Source organism: Hippocampus zosterae, chromosome 12 (assembly GCF_025434085.1).
Source record: "Hippocampus zosterae strain Florida chromosome 12, ASM2543408v3, whole genome shotgun sequence".
Taxonomy (NCBI): Eukaryota; Metazoa; Chordata; class Actinopteri; order Syngnathiformes; family Syngnathidae; genus Hippocampus; species Hippocampus zosterae.
In genome coordinates, this window is record NC_067462.1 from 6,485,449 (window position 1) to 6,504,540 (window position 19,092).

Sequence of the window (19,092 nt, forward strand, 5' to 3'; positions counted from 1 at the left end):
CCCGTAAATTGAAACCGAATTCTACGAGCCGTACGCATGTCCGTCTGAATGCGCGCGTGCGTGCGTTTTGATGTACTTACAAAGCAGTCAGTGTCCTTCGGACCAAAGCAGCCACCTGCACACTCACGATGGCAGCAGTCGCTCACGTAGGGACCAAAACAGCGGCCGTCGCACTGCACGGCACACACCGTCTTAGTTACTGTGGATGTAGAAAGGACACCGAGAACAACAAAATACTTACATGAAAATCTTGAAGCAGCCCTTCGAGGAGAGAAAATTAAGTTGGCTTCGCATACACTCAGTCATGTCTGAACGATGATTGCAAGCTCTTAAGTGGATTGCACTGCTTGCCATTGAATGAGAGAGAAACTCGCTTCAAATGCTGCCGTTTTCTGTTAAGAAGTCCCTTTATTTCATCGCAAAAATGGCATAGCCCCCAGAGAGTTCTTTGCAATCATGTACCCGTGATGCCATTGATAATAAGGCCCAATTTGAAGATTGCACTTTGGGGTGTTCTCCCGTTTGTTGCCAAGCGGTTGGGCAACCCACAAGGTTGTGTGTAGAGTTATTTTGAGTTGCAAGTAAATGCACACCATGATAGAAGCTGTACACTAACTACATTGTAGCAAGGTGCCGTGTCTTTCGTGGTGTCCCATGGGAAGATAAAATATTTACCAAAAAAAAATGTGTTTGCTTTGTGAGATACTCTGAAGGGCATGATTTTAATTTTTATACGACTTCCAGTGACATGCAAATGTCATGACAATGTTGACCTTTTATGGTGTCCGTTCACCCTTTCCTTTCAAATCTATCAGTCGGCCAATTATTTTCTTTCTTTGCTGCTGTGAATTAGGAATTTCTCCATTGCGAGACTAATAAAGGTTTTCTTATCTTATCTTATCTTATCTTATCTTATCATACCGTGCACGCAGTCCGTCACAAAGTTAACGTATCAGCGGTGGGATTTGAGGTAGAAAAGGAAAACACCCAGTTAACACGCACTGAGAATGATTCAAAACTGTGATATTTACAAAAGAAATGGGAACAAAGACACCTTCTTGGTTTTTTTTCAGTTAAGAAGGCAAAGAAAACATTTTACGAGAAAGCGCGAGAACGGCGTTGACCCATATAGAGGCAAAATATATTGCTGATAAAAATGGTCATGAGTCATCTTTGCACATGAATTGAAAATGTGATCTCTTATGACATCAGAATGCATTGCTGTGAGTATTTAAAAAAATAATTGCACGTTGTCTTCAGTTTTAAAAACATTGCAATATTGCAAGCATTTTTGTGACCAATACCCCCTTTTAAAATAAATCTAATATTTGAACAAACATTTTTAAGTAGCCTCTGATTTCAAAAATGGTGATTCATCAATTTGTTGTACAGTAGTTGCGTAATGTGAAACAATTTTATTTGGGTTTGCGGCCTTCCCGAAATATGACTACGATGTGTTTTTACCACCAAAAATATAATTTTTTGTATATTTTCCGGCAGCTACTTTGTCCCGTAGCACAATTCTGCCTTCCACAGCTCTGTTTTGCTTCTACATCAAGATTTTAAAATAATTTGTTAAACCAGCTTAACTGTGCCCGATATCACCATGGTGACATAATTCATACATATTGTTTGAACTTATGGAGCTATAACATATTGGTTTAACTAATGTGACCCTTGTGTTCGTCACTGACTGACAACGATACCCTTTGTCGCCGATTTTGAGATGTACGGATAATTACCCTTGAAAATGTCACAAAGCTCATCTTGAAGTAATTTCCCTTTCATAAAAAGTAATTACTTATCATTTGGTGCAGTTAACCAAAACCGACTAAAAAGGTTGTGAGCGAAAGTAAGGCAATTAAAGATGAATCATCGCACGCGCGTCCGGCTGAAATCAGCGGCGTGCGATAGAACACATGATAATGGGGAACAAGACGGACGACAGCGGTGATCTTCATTTCTCATTATCTTAATGGGATCGTGACCACAGGACAACTATATCGAGATGTATCAACGTTGGAAGCCAAAAGATTAGGTGGTCTCAGCGGAGTGGAGGAGCGATGAACTGCAGATAAGAACATGGATGGCGAGGCAAGTGCAATCAAACAGGAGTAAGCGGAACATAAAACGGACAATATTTAATGGGTTGGGGGGAAATTGGCCGTGTGTGCTTGTTTACATTCTGTCTAACCTGTGGAGCTCTGCATGATCAAAAATGAGAGCGTGAAGGGAAAAGACATTAGCAGATAGAGGGGGAAAGTCATCAAACAGTTTGGAAAGTCAATGATATGAAATGATAAGAGTTGCGTAACAATCGGCATTCGAGACCGCCGTCCACCCAGTTACAAACTCGTAATCACACGCGACAGATAATAACATGCAGTTTTGTACCCACAAAGCTGCATTCACACAGAAAGTGACTGATAGGATGGGATGTGAATAGAATACAGCGATAAGAAGAGTTGACAGCGAGCAGGCTTGTGGTTACGCTCCATGATAATCTCTAATTTCTTTTAGGGGGGGGTGCGAGTGCGCATCATGAGAGCTGAATAAACTATTGATTCAAGAATCAGAAAGCGTTACGTCAGCAACACAGAGCTCGGAATGTCTGCGATCGAGACAGTGCGACCAAAAGAGGCACCAAGAGCAAGCCTTATTTATGTACCTGAATGCACCGCACATTGGCACACAAAAACAAGGGAAGTAAACGACATCAAACAGCCTTCCGCGAAATCAATTAAATAAGATACTGAAGGAATTAACATGGTCATTTTTCTCCCCCCAAACTAACATTAGCAAGGATATCAAATAATCAATTTCAAACATAAGCGAAAAAGTGTTTGGGTTTTTTTTGGATCAACTAATCTCTATTCCGGGCCGGCCCGGTAGTCCAGTGGTTAGCACGTCGGCTTCACAGTGCAGAGGTACCGGGTTCGATTCCAGCTCCGGCCTCCCTGTGTGGAGTTTGCATGTTCTCCCCGGGCCTGCGTGGGTTTTCTCCGGGTGTTCCGGTTTCCTCCCACATTCCAAAAATATGCATGGCAGGCTGATTGAACACTCTAAATTGTCCCTCGGTGTGACTGTGAGCGTGGATGGTTGTTCGTCTATGTGTGCTCTGCGATTGGCTGGCAACCGATTCAGGGTGTCCCCCGCCTACTGCCCGGAGACGGCTGGGATGGGCTCCAGCACCCCCCGCGACCCTAGTGAGGATCAAGCGGTACGGAAGATGAATGAATGAATGAATAATCTCTATTCCGAGTTTCACTCTATTCTTAAGTGACTTTGTGATTCTGTAGGACGTTCGTTCCCCCCCCCCCCCAAAAAAAAAAAACATCAGGGCTTGTTTTGAAGTGACAGCAGTTGTGAAACGCTCGGCAGAATACAATTCATGCTACTCTTGCCTTGCTCATGACAGAGAATACAAATGCGTGCGTTCCATTTATACAACTCACAGCTTTGACATTGGTCTTCTTTGGGCCCCCAGCAACGGCCATTGCAGGAACGATGGCACTTCTGACCTGCAAAATAAAATAAAAAAACAAAAAAAAAACATGGAAACGATCATTCATGCTTTCATGTGCAGCTAGCATACCGCGATCAGTATGTGGGGATCAAATCAGTAGCTTGTGAAATTGATTGGACATGTAGTAATCACTCGCAGGTGGGACACATTGCTTCATGAGGCAGATGGAGCGCATCTCAACTCATCGAAAAAGGTTATCGTGAACACTACGTGAAGTCTGCAAGATGTTCAAAAGACCAGCGATGATGCGCAGCCGATCCAGCTAACGGGATGAATACTTTTGTGCTCTCATTGGTCAATGTTGCGCCGGGAAGCAATCACGCGCCTTGTATGAGTGCCCATAGCAGGTACAGAACAGCATAGGCATGTAACAAAGCCTCTGAGCCAACTCATCTCTTTTTTTTTTTGGCATGCAGGGAAACCTCTCTCACGCATCAACAAGAAACGTCTTTCCACAATATGGCTGCCGATATGGCTTTATTTGTTTTCATTATTATTTGTTGATACTTTTTTTTTAAAATACTGAATACAGTATTGGCGGCCCGGTAGTCCAGTGGTTAGCACGTCGGCTTAACAGTGCAGAGGTTCCGGGTTCGATTCCAGCTCCGGCCTCCCTGTGTGGAGTTTGCATGTTCTCCCCGGGTCTGCGTGGGTTTTCTCCGGGTGCTCCAGTTTCCTCCCACATTCCAAAAACATGCGTGGCAGGCTGATTGAACACTCTAAATCAGGCATGTCCAAAGTCCGGCCCGCGGGCCAAAACCGGCCCGCGGTCGAATTTCATCCGGCCCTCGGCCCCCGTCATAAAATCAGTGCCGTCTGGCCCGCAGGTTGGGCGCAATGGAACACGTGTTGCATTGACTGAGGTCTCGTAGACTGGCGAGTGATGTTTCATAGAGTACTGCTTCCCTCTAGTGGCTAAATGAGTAATAGCATTCACTAAATGAGTAATAGCATTTAGACACTAGAGGGCATCACTCACGAGTTAACAAGACATCACTCCGTGTTTATATTGACTGATATGTCATATTTCAAATTCCTGTTTCAAATGAACCAAAAGAAATTCTTAAGATTGTTGAAATTAAAATAAAAATGGAAATGTGAAACAGACTGGCTTACTAAAATTTGTTGAACAATATTGTTGTTCAATGTAAAGAATGTCAGCCAAGGTCGGCCCCCCGACATTTTACCACATAAAATCTGGCCCCCTTGGCAAAAAGTTTGGACACCCCTGCTCTAAATTGTCCCTAGGTGTGAGTGTGAGCGTGGTTGGTTGTTCGTCTCTGTGTGCCCTGCGATTGGCTGGCAACCGATTCAGGGTGTCCCCCGCCTACTGCCCGGAGACGGCTGGGATGGGCTCCAGCACCCCCCGCGACCCTAGTGAGGAGCAAGCGGTTCGGAAGACACAGACACAGGGAATACAGTATTTTGGCACACTGAAGCCACAAAACGTGAAGCACAAAGTGGCGAGGGATTTACTGTACATACTTCGCTATTGAGTGAAAGCCTACAAACCGAGTTGGTCCAAGTTGCGCGAGTACCGAACTTGCTTCGGCGAGAAAAAGATCCGCATTTTCTGATCCGCTTTATCCTCACAAGGATCGCGGGGGGTGCTGGAGCCTATCCCAGCTGTCTTCGGGCAGTAGGCGGGGGACACCCTGAACCGGTTGCCAGCCAATCGCATGTCCTACTAAATTCAGGTGCATTCACGATTACCCAGGAATATTTTTGATCTATTTGAAATCGTTCCGTGACATCACTGTTGTGACAAATATCTTGATCACATTCATTCATTCATTCATTCATCTTCCGAGCCGCTTGATCCTCACTAGGGTCGCGGGGGGTGCTGGAGCCCATCCCAGCCGTCTCCGGGCAGTAGGCGGGGGACACCCTGAATCGGTTGCCAGCCAATCGCAGGGCACACAGAGACGAACAACCATCCACGCTCACACTCACACCTAGGGACAATTTAGAGTGTTCAATCAGCCTGCCATGCATGTTTTTGGAATGTGGGAGGAAACCGGAGCATCTTGATCACATTTGTCCCAAAAAAAAATTGACATTAAATTCGACCAATCTGACTGAGATAAAGTCAGCAAAGCGCATTGGTAACTTCAATGCTGTCGTCAGTGTCGCCCTGGGTGGTTTTGGAGAGCTTAATTGACTGTCTGGTAATTGAGTGAGAGGGAAGTGAGCCTGCGTGCAGGAGTGCTGTCCTCTGTCCATCAGCCTCTCCAGATGAGAGCTATTAGCGACGAGTCTTCCTCTCTTCCCCAACATGAGTCTCCATTTTCCGCCCCCCTGTTCTTCTTCATATGTGCCCCTCTCTACTGCACACTTTATCTCTTTTCATTCTCCATCTCCCCTCCATGAGCCATCGCCTCACCGTGCTTCTCTTTCCCTAAATGCCCAACATTGTTTGGCTCTGTTCATTTCACCAGCCTGTTGCAGGGTTTTTTTTTTTCCTCTCATCCTCTGGCCTGACTCCCTCTAGCACGCTGATAGATCTCAAGAAGAGGTCGAGCACATGAAAAGCTGCGTACAAAAACGAAATGACAGCGGGCTGTGAGTCGCTGCCTCAGAGCCCCCCCCAAGTATGGAGAACCTTCACTCCACTCACATCTCTATTACAGTTCCCATTGGAGTCCGTTGGCCTGTGAAGTCAAATCGGACCAGATATTCATTTAAATCTCAAGATTTGCTCTCTGTCGCCTAATAAATTCTTAATGGCTCACAATAAACGTGTCCCACTACTACCATCATATTTCTGCAGCGATGTTAAAACAGTCTGTAAAAGTTGCATTGCCGAGGCGGCTTTGACACCATGAAAGGAAGCAAAAAAATAGACTGTAGCTGTCAAGCTTGAAGAAACCAAAATGAATAAATAGATACATAAATTAAATATAGCTGAATTCAATTTAATTTCAATGGTTCTGTTTGGCATAGGGGGCGGCCCGGTAGTCCAGTGGTTAGCACGTGGGCTTCACAGTGCAGAGGTACCGGGTTCGATTCCAGCTCCTGCCTCCCTGTGTGGACTTTGCATGTTCTCCCCGGGCCTGCGTGGGTTTTCTCCGGGTGCTCCGGTTTCCTCCCACATTCCAAAAACATGCATGGCAGGCTGATTGGAAGCTCTAAATTGTCCCTAGGTGTGAGTGTGAGTGCGGATGGTTGTTCGTCTCTGTGTGCCCTGCGATTGGCTGGCAACCGATTCAGGGTGTCCCTCGCCTACTGCCCGAAGACAGCAGGGATGGGCTCCAGCACCCCCCGCGACCCTAGTGAGGATCAAGCGGCTCGGAAGATGAATGAATGAATGTTTGGCATAGGGCGTCACGGCCGTTGACCGGTTACATCTGCCTCACAGTGCAGAGTTGCAGGGTTTGATTCCAGCCCACCTTCCTGTGTGGAGTTTGCATGTTCTCCCCGTGCCTGTGTGGGTTTTCTCCGGGTGCTCCGGTTTCCACACACATTCCAAAAACATGCGTGGAGGGTTAATGGGACACTCTAAAACGGGATTGTGACCGCGGATGGTCGTTTGTCGATGTGTGCCCTGCGATTGGCTGTCAAGCGGTTCAGGGTGTGCCCCGCCTGTTGCTCAAAGACAGGTGGGACAGCTCCAGTACCCATCGTGAGGACAAACAGATAAGTAAATGAATGGATGTTTGGCATCAAGAGAACGTGCTCAAAGTTGAGCAACTGCGGACACAGATAATGACGGTAGCAAAACAAAAGATGTTGGGGGCGGGAGGGGGGGGGGGGTTCGGTCTTATCCATGTGGACAAAGCCACACAAGAAAAAAGAAACGAAAAAGAAAACGGGGGGGGGGGGGGGGAAATTGTCTACAACATATTGCAGTGTGCCTCTCTGAATTGTTGTCCATTCACCCAGAATCACATTTGTGAGGTCATATATTGTTCACTTACATGTGGAGCTGCTGTTGGTCGGCACAACCACAGGATAGACCCCCGAGTTCTTGACAATGTCCTGCCAATGAATGGTGTCTGCGTGACACAGGAAGTTGTTTTGGTGAACATAGACGCCGCCACTCAGGATCTCTGGAAAGACATTAAAAAAGTGAGTCAGTATCCACAAATGTGTGTCTAACATTTTAGAAATTGAATTCAACACGGGATATGCTTGAAAAAATATTTTATTTTACATATTGTTGTCAAATATTTATTATAATAGTGCCTGTAGTCGGGACTGTCGCTTTTAGCAATTGCTGGTACAAAACCGATGTAATCTTTCATATTAGAACGCTGATGTCCAAATTATGAATGATGCTGAAGAGCTAACTTGTTGGTTCTTCACCATTTTTCTTTTTCAAACGAGGGTCCCAATGTGATGCGGGCACAGAAGCTTATTGCATTGCGGCGAAGCAATGCAATAAGCAATTTTTCACCCCCCAAAAAATATTTTCACATTTTGGTGTTTAGTCTAATTCAGGGCAGAACTACAAACATGCAATCAATTATGTTCCTTTCCCGAGACTTAATGAATCTGTAATAGGAGAGGTATTCTACCAAAGCTCCCCTTCTTCGAATTGAAGGTGTGGTGGCAGTTCAGAAAGAAATGAATTCAGCTCTCCGCCAAAGAAGCAATTATCGTGGGCTCAGGGGAGTTCTGGTCTCAAATTCAACTGATTTTGACAGTATGTGATTCTGGCAAACGGGGCAGCATGATTTCATCGCCGTCGAGGAAAAACTAATGCGCATCGTTCTCGGTGTCCACCTTATTTGATTGTGAGCCGACTTCCACTTTCACAACTGAACACCCTCTCAACCGTGTGTCACGATGCTGACACAATACTCTGATGCGTCAGCATTTACTTTTTTTTTTTTAATAGCCCAGTGGTTAGCACGTCGGCTTCACAGTGCAGAGGTACCGGGTTCGATTCCAGCTCCGGCCTCCCTGTGTGGAGTTTGCATGTTCTCCCCGGGCCTGCGTGGGTTTTCTCCGGGTGCTCCGGTTTCCTCCCACATTCCAAAAACATGCGTGGAAGGCTGATTGAACACTCCAAATTGTCCCCAGGTGTGAGTGTGAATGGTTGTTCGTCTCTGTGTGCCCTGTGATTGGCTGGCAACCAATTCAGGGTGTCCCCCGCCTACTGCCCGGAGACAGCTGGGATAGGCTCCAGCAACCCCCGCGACCCTAGTGAGGATCAAGCGGTTAGGAAGATGAATGAATGAATATTAATTAGCACATGTTGAGCTATAGGGGGGCCCGATAGTCGAGTGGTTAGCACGCTGACATCACAGTGCAGAGGTACCGGGTTCCATTCCAGCTCCGGCCTTCCTGTGTGGAGTTTACATGTTCTCATGTGGGTTTTCTCCGGGTGTTCCGGTTTCCTCCCACATTCCAAAAACATGCATGGCAGGCTGATCGAACACTCTAAATTGTCCCTCGGTGTGAGTATGAGCACGGATGGTTGTTCGTCTCTGTGTGCCCTGCGATTGGATTGCTAAGGGATTTTAGCAGTTTCAAACCTCATCCAAATAACGTTTGTTTTGAAAAGTCGCAGTTTGCATACTAGGATACGCGTGAGTGAGTCAGTATCCATAAATGTGTCTTTAACATATTAGAAATCGAATTCAACATGGGATACACTTCATTTTACATATTCCACACTCAAAACCGGAGAACACTTTTATGTACAGTCAATGGTTATTCTAGATTAATGTAAAAATAATATTTCTATGGTGTCGATTAGAAAAAAAAAAGGTTGCTTGGTGTTGATTAGTGTGAAGAAACCATGTTTAATTAATTGCAGCCGACAGTGGAAAATCTGCTCTTTCAATGTCCTTACTTTAAGTGTAATGAGATCATTTTAATAAAAATAAAACACGAATAATTGCAATGTCTCCCATGCCATCTGTTACCAAGAGATTAAAACAAATAAAACGTTTTCTACCACGATGGCTTTTTTCTCTTTATGCGTACGTGCAATTTGTGGCCAGGGGAAATCAGTGCTTCAGTTCTACGGTACTAATGATTGCTTTGTCTGACAAATATCTCGGCTCGTTGATGTAGCCAAGGCGTCGATTATCAAGCCCTTGTAGTGAAAAATAAAAGCTGTCATCGTCGGTGAATGTGACTTGAAAAGGAAAACGAATCGACGGCGACGCGCCGCGTGACGGCTGGAGGAAAACAATATGCAATTCGGAGAGGCAGAACAAATGCAATGCGAGCAATCATATCGGATAGTAAGCGCTTGCTGCGAGTGTTTCTGTGCGTTTTATGATTGCAGCGCAGGGATGAATATGATTAAGAACGTGGAGGCAAATAATGAACCAATGATCAGGGAAAGGGAGAAAAAAAACATGTTAATGAGTTTGTGAGAGTGAATAAATTAAGTATCGAGAAGATTGCTGGAGGTTTGCGTCGGAGAAACAGGGGATTGTTTATTCTACTGTTAGACAACTGCATTAATTAATATCCCTATCGTGATCATCCTTCACTGATATGAGGTAAACACGTGTGACTTCCATTCATTCTGCTCTCAAATTCCATTTATTGATAAGTTCATTCATTCATTCATTCATCTTCCGTACCGCTTGATCCTCACTAGGGTCGCGGGGGGTGCTGGAGCCTATCCCAGCTGTCTCCGGGCAGTTCGGCGGGGGACACCCTGAATCGGTTGCCAGCCAATCGCAGGGCACACAGAGACGAACAACCATTCACACTCACACTCACACCTAGGGACAATTTAGAGTGTTCAATCAGCCTGCCATGCATATTTTTGGAATGTGGGAGGAAACCGCAGCACCCGGAGAAAACCCACGCAGGCCCGGGGAGAACATGCAAACTCCACACAGGGAGGCCGGAGCTGGAATCGAACCCGGTACCTCTGCACTGTGAAGCCGACGTGCTAACCACTGGACTACCGGGCCGCCCTTCTTGATAAGTGTGCCTTTAAATTTCAAATGGAAACCAAGTTAAAAAAAAAAAGTTTTTTAAAAGACCACAAAACAGGAGCATGCATTTTTCTCATTAATGGATTCCAGATGCACTTGGATCGATAAACGACGCACCAACAAGCAAAGTCTCCTTTCTTCCTCTGAGAAAAAAAAAAAATCACAGGCGGTAAGATTAGCTCTCTATGTTTACCTAAAAATGTAACCGGTGAGGTACAGTACTGTTAAGGTATCACTTTGATTCAGCCATTGTGGATTACCATGATCGAGCTTTTCCAGACACCGTTGTGGGAAAACGTATACAGAATCACGCTGTCAAATTAATATGATATCGTATACGATATCATATTAGAGGCTTTTTTGCCTGTTCCTCCCAATAATTCATCCCTTGAAAAATGCTCACGAAAGCAAATGAATGCTGAGGATGAAAATGCAACCTTAGTTTTGTGCCATGCTCACCAGCTAATCTTTGTTGCCACTTTGAGCGTGCAACCATACATCTCAGAATAGATCAGAACTTTCCTAATCTCAGCTCATAATAGCAACAGATGGAGCATGTTCCACCCCCCCCCCCCTGCCCCGGGCCTGAATGCAATTTCAACACTGTTCTCAACAGCAAAACGGCCGCGGCGATTGAAATGTAACTGCACCATGGTGTGTAACTATTGACCCAAAAACAACAACTGCGCAAACTTAACAATAAAGAGCTCCAGATTTTCACTTTGGCAAACACATTCGCAAGTATGACATTGCCTTGGCACGTAAACGATTACGGATTATAGATTCTCGACGGGGCGGCCCGGTGGTCAACTGCTTAGTGTATCGGAATCACAGTGCAGAGATGCAGGGTTCGATTCCGGCTCCGGCCCTCCTGTGTGGAATTTGCATGTCTTCCCCGGGTCTGCGCGGGTGTTCTCCGGGTATTACGGTTTCGTCCCACATTCCCAAAACATGCGTGGCTGTCTAATCAAACTGAAAAAGGGAATGGAAAATATCCCCGAGCATTCTTGCATTGTTTAGCAACCTTTACGATTCATCTGTGGCGGTCTGCCACAGGCAATTATACACGTGGGAAACATTGCGGCCGTCACGGCTTATTTCGCTCAGCCGGTCTGTGACATCATCGTGCGGATCAACGAATTAAGACATTACAGCCGATCACAAAATGTGGCGATCCCACGTAGACCATCAGATTGCCGTTAACTCGAGTCACAATTAATTGTAATGCATTCTGTACGTATAACAAATTGAATCACTTGAACCTTTCAAGTGATTTTTGGTCGCCCACCCCCCTTGGATCAATAGTCAAGGGAGGATTTTGATGGCGGGGGGGGGGGGGGGGGGGGGCGTCAACCATCACCCTGATCCCCTAGCATATGCCCGGACTGCAAAAAGTAATTGCATTCCTTGCCTGGTGATTAAATTTAGCGCCGATCCCTTCCAACACAATTGTTTCCTCTGAGTCTTTATGAAAAATTGCTGAGATTTAGGGATTATAGTATTAAACTGAAGCAAAGCTCCACATCCGCTTAAAGATGAGAAGACGGCAAAAAAAAAAAATCATTAAATTATGACAGAATGTTTGAGGGATGTATTGTAAGTTTGCATCCGTGCTTGCCGTCTTTCATCTTAAATTGTGATAAAACCCTGGTAATCTGAGTTTTATGGAAAAGGAGGAGGATGGGGGGCGGAGGGTCTATAACAGAACACTGATAAGATAAATCTGTGAGAAAGGATGCAAAACAAAAGAGAATAAATGGAGACAAAAAAAGAGAACAGACAATATTATCAAAGCATGAGCAGTCAATGATTAAAAAAAAAATATTACAAGCAAAAAGGACCTTCAGCTGGAACGGCTGAGGGCCATTTAGTTTATCGGGGCCGATGGGTGATCAGCCTAATGCTTGAATGAAAATGAGCCGCTCTTTTGAAACGAGTTAAATAAAACAGCGGGAGTCAAAGACACAAGGCCGTAGAAAGGAGAAAGAACCGATGTAAAGTGAAGAATACCAAGTATGCCGCGGTTTATAACACGCAGCCGGGCTGTTGAGTGTGTGCTTTACGACGGCAGCAACACCAAGTCAGAGGGCCTCATTTTGTTTGTTTGTTTGTTTGTTTGTTTGTTTGTTTTTCAGCACCAACTGACACATTATCTCACGGACCGACCACAACGCTAACTTTGTTCACGCCGCACTTGTGCGCTAGTGTGTGAAATGAGATGGTCCCTGCGCAAAGGGAAGAAGGGAAACCGGTGTAACACACTAATAAGGACAACAATTAAGAAACAAAACAAACAAAAAGGGAAGGGGAAAAAAAAACAACACAAGCATTATTTTCTGTTGAAAGTGGCTCGGTTGACGTTAGAGCGACAAAGGGGCTCGGCAATGAACTTCGCCGTGTCCTTGCGAACAACGGCGTCTCACACAAGCGCACGTCTCATATTTATGTAACCTGCCTCGAAACCATGATTAATTTTGAACTGTGTGAAGCACAATCGGAGCTCCTTGTGTATGAAATGCAGTTCACTGCCAGAGGGCGCAATTATCCGTGTAATCAATGAAATAATTGTTCGGATAATCACGTCTAAAAAGATTCATTAGTGACATCGCTAATACCATATAGAAATATAAACGCTCACACCAACACACATTCTGAGAACAGCAAAAAGTGCTTTAGGTCATTCGAAAGTAGTAAAGTAGAGAAGCCCTGTTGTGTTTCACACGTTTTTCGAAAAATGTCATTGATGTTCTCTCAGCATTTGATAACAGATTTTAAGCGCCTTTAAACATTTATTCAAATTACCGTCATCCATTGTAACTCACAATGGAACATTCTGCCGCACGGGGCAGATGGGTGGACCCGAGTGCAAGAATCAAAGAACAGCCAAGCAGTCTTAGAAGAAAGAAAAGAAGTATTGATTATCTTCATAGAGCGGGTCAACTGATGCAATGAACAGAACTGAAGACAAAGTCAGAAAATGTGAAGAGAACCGAATATGGAGGTGAGATGCAGCTGAATTCAGAAGAACAAATGAGGTAATAAACATGGAGACTGAAAAAGGAGAAGACAATTGGGAGCCATATAAATGAAAAAAGAAGTACTGGAAATAATTGTGTTTGGTCGAATTCAAAGGGAGTGCTGTTCAAAACTTTTTTCATTTGTGCAGAAATGATCTTAGAAATTCTGAACTAATACTCATTCATTCATTCATTCATTCATCTTCCGAGCCGCTTGATCCTCACTAGGGTCACGGGGGGTGCTGGAGCCTATCCCAGCTGTCTTCGGGCAGTAGGCGGGGGACACCCTGAACCGGTTGCCAGCCAATCGCAGGGCACACAGAGACGAACAACCATTCACACTCACACTCACACCTAGGGACAATTTAGAGTGTTCACTCAGCCTGCCACGCATATTTTTGGAATGTGGGAGGAAACCGGAGCACCCGGAGAAAACCCACGCAGGCCCGGGGAGAACATGCAAACTCCACACAGGGAGGCCGGAGCTGGAATCGAACCCGGTACCTCTGCACTGTGAAGCCGACGTGCTAACCACTGGACTACCGGGCCGCCCTGAACTAATACTGTCAGCATTTTTTTTGAAAAATATTTACATTTTATTTATTTTTTTTAAAAGGCTCCGAATGCATTCCCCGCCTGACCAGATCTGCACATTCTTCAATTGAACGTCAACGCTTGGGAACATACATCACCAATATTTGATTTGGAACTGTGGGAAAATTATCTTGATGATGTCTTTCAATTAAACTTTAATTGAAATTTTTCAATTAAAAAATAAAAATGGAAAGAAGATCGTCAGATATTTCATGTGTAATCCTATACAATCCATACTGTATATACAGCCAACAACAGTTCATAAACTGGCCAAATTTTGAGTTGATGTGCCCTTTTTCTTTTAATGAACATTGACATAGATCGGGGGGGGGGGGGACAATTAACAATGAAGTTCTTTTTCATAATCCAGAACAACAGGTGATTATTAAAGCAGATAATGGTCCCTGAAAATAAATGCTAATCATGATTATGCTTGCTGTTGCATGCGGTAACACCCCTGATCTCTCAGCGGAAACCTGAGATCAGCAGACGAGTGCTTTTCATGTTCCATTACCCACCACTGCTCTCGTTAATATCTGCTCCACTAACCAAAGACTTCGGGCGCGGAGGGAATGAAAATAAGTACATTATATCAATTATTACGCTGCCAAAAGGGGAGTGCGGGGTTGACGGCTTAGTATCGCAAGTGCGTTTATTGCAGTTATTTCACTACTTTAAAAGAAAGGCTGGGTGATCATTATTCTTTTGGAAATTCGTGGTTGTCGGTAAAAATGTGTGGGCTTGTAATGAGCAACCATTCCATCGATAATGCCCGCTATTTTCATGGCAGTGGTTAAGTTATGTCCGATTAGGGTCGGTTAAGCAGAAACTTAATCGACTGCCCGAGGAAATTCTCTCTGTTAATATCTCCCAATGTGGTATTAAAGTAACACAATAAGAGTTGCAACGTAGGCAGCGGTTAGTGAAGAAGCAGGGCCGTGGATTAATTATATGATCAACGCAAACAAAAAACATTCCAAAATTAAAATAAAATAAAAAGAAGATGAAGGAAAAAATTGACTTTAACGTTCCACGAGATGTGGAGGCGGTCACACGGTATCATGTGGGATAAAAGGGGCATACGAACGACAAATTCGGGTAGGAGTGTAAACTTCCAAAAAAATAAAATTAAGCGGTCGACTGGTGAGCACGTCAGCCTCACAGTGCAGAGGTGCAGGGTTCGATTCCGAGTTTTGGTCGTCCTGCGTGGAGTTTGCATTTTCTCCCTGAGCCTGTGTGGGTTTTCTCCGGGTAATCTCCCACATTCCAAACACATGCATTGCAGGCTGATTGAACACTCCAAATTGCCCCTTGATGTGATTGTGAGTGCAAATGGTTTGTCATCTACGTATGCCCTGCGATTGGCTGGCAACCGGTTCAAGGTAGCTGGGATAGGCTCCTGCACGCCAAACCATCTTTTGTAGTCTCTGTCAGACAGTAGCATTACGGAGGAATCAATTAATACCAATCCCAACTGATGGCCAGGTCCTTACTTCAATTTAACACTCTCCTCCTCCTCATGATCCACAATAGGGGCTCGCAAATGTGACAATAAGAATGCCAGCCTTCAAAAAGAACGTCCCTCATCTCCACCCCCCGTCCGGAAGAAGTGAAATATTGAGTGTGACACGGGAGTAATTGCATGGGAAGTAATCAATTAGCCAGACAATTGAAAGAGACCTGAGGTCTCTGTGGGCTGCCAGGCAAACGGCTCAACTGAATTCTGGGAATGCGCACGGAGCCGAACTTCCTTCCGCTGGCGTAATTGCTCTTTTTTTTTCCCTCCCTCTCTCTTAGTAGATGGTGAATGGTTGGAGATCTGAAGGAGGTAGCAATTAAATGCTCCTTCCGCAGGGGCACAAGTCCACGGGTATCTCGCAGACTCAAATTGTCCCTTTCACCTTGCCCATTCTTTTGTTCCCCTGTCCATCATTTAGCTTCACTTTCACCCCATTGAGCACACAAGCGCGCTGGGGGGGGGGGGGGGGGGATTCCTAAAACAATTAATTCTCGTTTGTGCTCCAAGTTAGATGCCATTTCTTCTTGCTTTCCGAGCCATGGTTTCAAATAAATCAGATGTGCAGTAACGATGGTCAAGAGTCGCAGGTTGTTTTTTTTTATGTATCGAAAAAGTGTCGCGATATGTCAGAGTGAAAAAAAGAGTATGTCTCCCCCTCCTCTTCTTCATCATCTCTGATTTGAAAGAAAACCTCCTCCTTTACACGCCAGTAGCCCCCAACACCCCCATCCTTATTGCCTCTATCTGATTTCGCTCGCTCCCTCTCTCTCTACAAGTTAAGAATTGCTCTCCCCTTGATGGTATGAATTTATAATGTACACGGACATTTCTCATATATCACGTCTGCTTCCTCTCACACACGTCTCTGACAAGATCAGCAATCATGTGACATATTTGCAGCTCGAGACAGTTTCCTGGACGTTCTCAAAGTGGAACGAGGAACTTCACCCATCAAGTCGAGAGAATTCGGCGCGGCACACTGTACATTAGAGCTAGGCGCTACGACACCGAGACAATGTTTAAGTTATATTATTTTTTTTTCCTCTCATCGTGTCTGTCGTCACATGTCACCGACAGTAAAATACAGATGAAGCTTGATTAAATGAGCAAAAGCGTTCACGTTCTTATGCTGCACTACCACCAGGGGGCAGACTAAACAACCACACGGCGAATGCATACGGACACACGTATTCGACACAAGTGACCAAACTTATATATATATTTATATATATATTGCGCGTCGTCCCGCACGCGGTCTGTCCTTCCGTCTGTCCCTTTTCAAAACGTACCTACTTCACCGCGCCGCTGCGCGCCGCCACTGCGCCGCCACTGCGCCGCTCAGGCAGTGGTTCACTACGATCGCGCGGTCATCTTAGCGAAAAAAGGTTGTCTACCCACAAGCATTGCAATGAAATTGTTAGTTATTTAGTAGAGCTAAACATCTCTTTATTTTCGCGATAAGCAATGAAGATGAACAAAAAGTTGAACCAAGCAACAACACTTTTGTGGGCCACAGGCCCACCTTACCAGCCTTCCGCAGGAACTAGCTGATGAGCCGCACGGAGGGCGGCGAACCAGCTAGTATATATATATTATATATATATATTTTTTTTTTGATAGAGTGACATTATATCATGTATATCATGTATATCGTTATTGTGATTGTTATTGTGATACGGCCTGTTTTTTTTTCTTTTTTCTAAATCGCCCAGCCCGATAGGATGGTACAAACATAAACATAACATAGTTTGTTTTTGGCGAAAGGTATTGATATGAAAATTCAGGAGCATGAAGTGGAACAGATGAGGAACTGAGAGCCAAAGAGGAGCGTGAAAAGAAATGAAAGTGAGACAGTAAATGAGACAAATAAAGAGAGACCAGATGGGCCATGAAGAAGTGGATAATGCCTTTGGCGTATACCGCCGGCTTCTGTACATGCATGCGACGAGAGAGGATCATTCAGCAGATGGGTCCTCACTTTGGAAGTTTCATTTTGGACAGACGCAGAACAGGCGTAGGGGCGTTTAGAAAGATGAATCAACAGCGCTGAGCAAATCTGAAAGAATAAAGATATTCTGGCGAAAACGAGGGAGGAGTGGGCGGGTTGGGGGGGTTGTAGTAAATTATGTTCAATCGGAAAACTAATATGTGCTTCTTTTCTGAGGTTTTTTTTTTTTTAGTCGGGGTATCGGACTAACAAGTACTCTTGCAACTAGCTCTGGAAGTATTCTTGGACCAGCACACAGCATTTCACATCTTTTACATGCAGTGTGTTTATTCTTAGAGGCCCCTTTGTTTTCCTGAGTTTGGGCAATTTGCAAAATGAATAGATATCAAATTATTATTTTTTTTGTGCAGAATACTAAGAAGTATAGTGTAGCGGTTGATGCGCCTGAGGAGTTTGGGTTCAGATCCCACCGACAGTATGAATGTGCGTACGTATGGTTGTTTTTCTCTATATGGGCAACCGGTTTGTGGTCTACTCCGCCTTTTGCCAGGTGTCAGCTGGAACTGGCTTCAGCTCCCAGCAACCCTGAACAAGATAAGCGGTATTGAAAAAAAGGATCGATGGAAAAATTGTTAATTGTTAATGTATAATACAAAAATATGATGTTATTGTTATTTTTTTCCGATGTCGTCATCTCGTTTCCTTTTATTTGTGCCCATTAGGCTTCCAGTGAACATAACGGTCTTTAAGTATCATGCTATAAACACATATGATGAACACCAAGTTTTTATTTCTATTTCCCTCCGAGCATCCCCAGACTGTTTCCAAACTTTTTTTTTTTTTTTTTTGCGGTTAAGTTAGCTAAGCTTGATTGAAAGGTGCATCGGAGGAAGTCCCATCCTTGCTCAGCCGGGGACCCTCCTCCACCCCCCCCCCACCTCAAGTCCACAGAGACCATTCACAGCACTCAGTGAGAAAGCCGGGAAAATCAATAAATGCACTGCTACAATACACTAGCGACAAATTGTTTTCATCCAAGGCAATTTCGAACCAAGCAAAAGGCACATGGGTTTCAGTACCAGGTGGAGAAGTGGAGGGGGGGTGGGGGGGCGTTTTACTGCACCTCGCCCCGATTAGCCCCTTCTGTAGTTAATATATTTGATCCTCTCATCCTTTACGTGTTATACTGTTGATCGATTCGATCGAGCTCTTTACCCGTCTCCTGGGAGCTACTGGCAGTTGAACAATGAAGTCATCTGACAGCAAAGTCAAAGCCTCTGTGATAAATGAGACAGCCGACCCAAACCCGCCAAACCACTTGAGGGTAGAGAAAGTTTTGAACTTTGCGGTAAGATGTCAAATAGTTGATCGACCCTCATGATTCAAACACAGAGAGTGGCTTTGGCAAAGCAAGCAAGCTGGTGGCTAAGAACTTCTCAGTCATCATGGAAAAGGTTCTCAACGGAATCCCAACCGAGAGCTGAACTTTGTAAATGAGTCCAAATATTTGATTGAGATTTTAATGTATTTAACGATTCAATGTCAGATAATGGTTGATTAAGATTTGGCAGTTGTGAAGC

General features: G+C 44.6%; 1 protein-coding gene across 2 annotated transcripts in view; it reads right to left on the reverse strand.

Moving 5' to 3' along the window:
- LOC127611236 (receptor tyrosine-protein kinase erbB-4-like) overlaps nt 1-19,092 on the reverse strand; it is a 155,932-nt gene that overhangs the window by 47,175 nt on the left and 89,665 nt on the right. For both annotated transcript variants that reach the window (XM_052081637.1, XM_052081636.1), the window contains exons 4-6: nt 7,444-7,575; nt 3,456-3,521; nt 81-199 (exon numbers count right to left, since the gene is read on the reverse strand). In XM_052081637.1, coding sequence (XP_051937597.1) covers nt 81-199; nt 3,456-3,521; nt 7,444-7,575 — 317 coding nt within the window. The remainder of the gene's footprint in view (nt 1-80; nt 200-3,455; nt 3,522-7,443; nt 7,576-19,092) is intronic.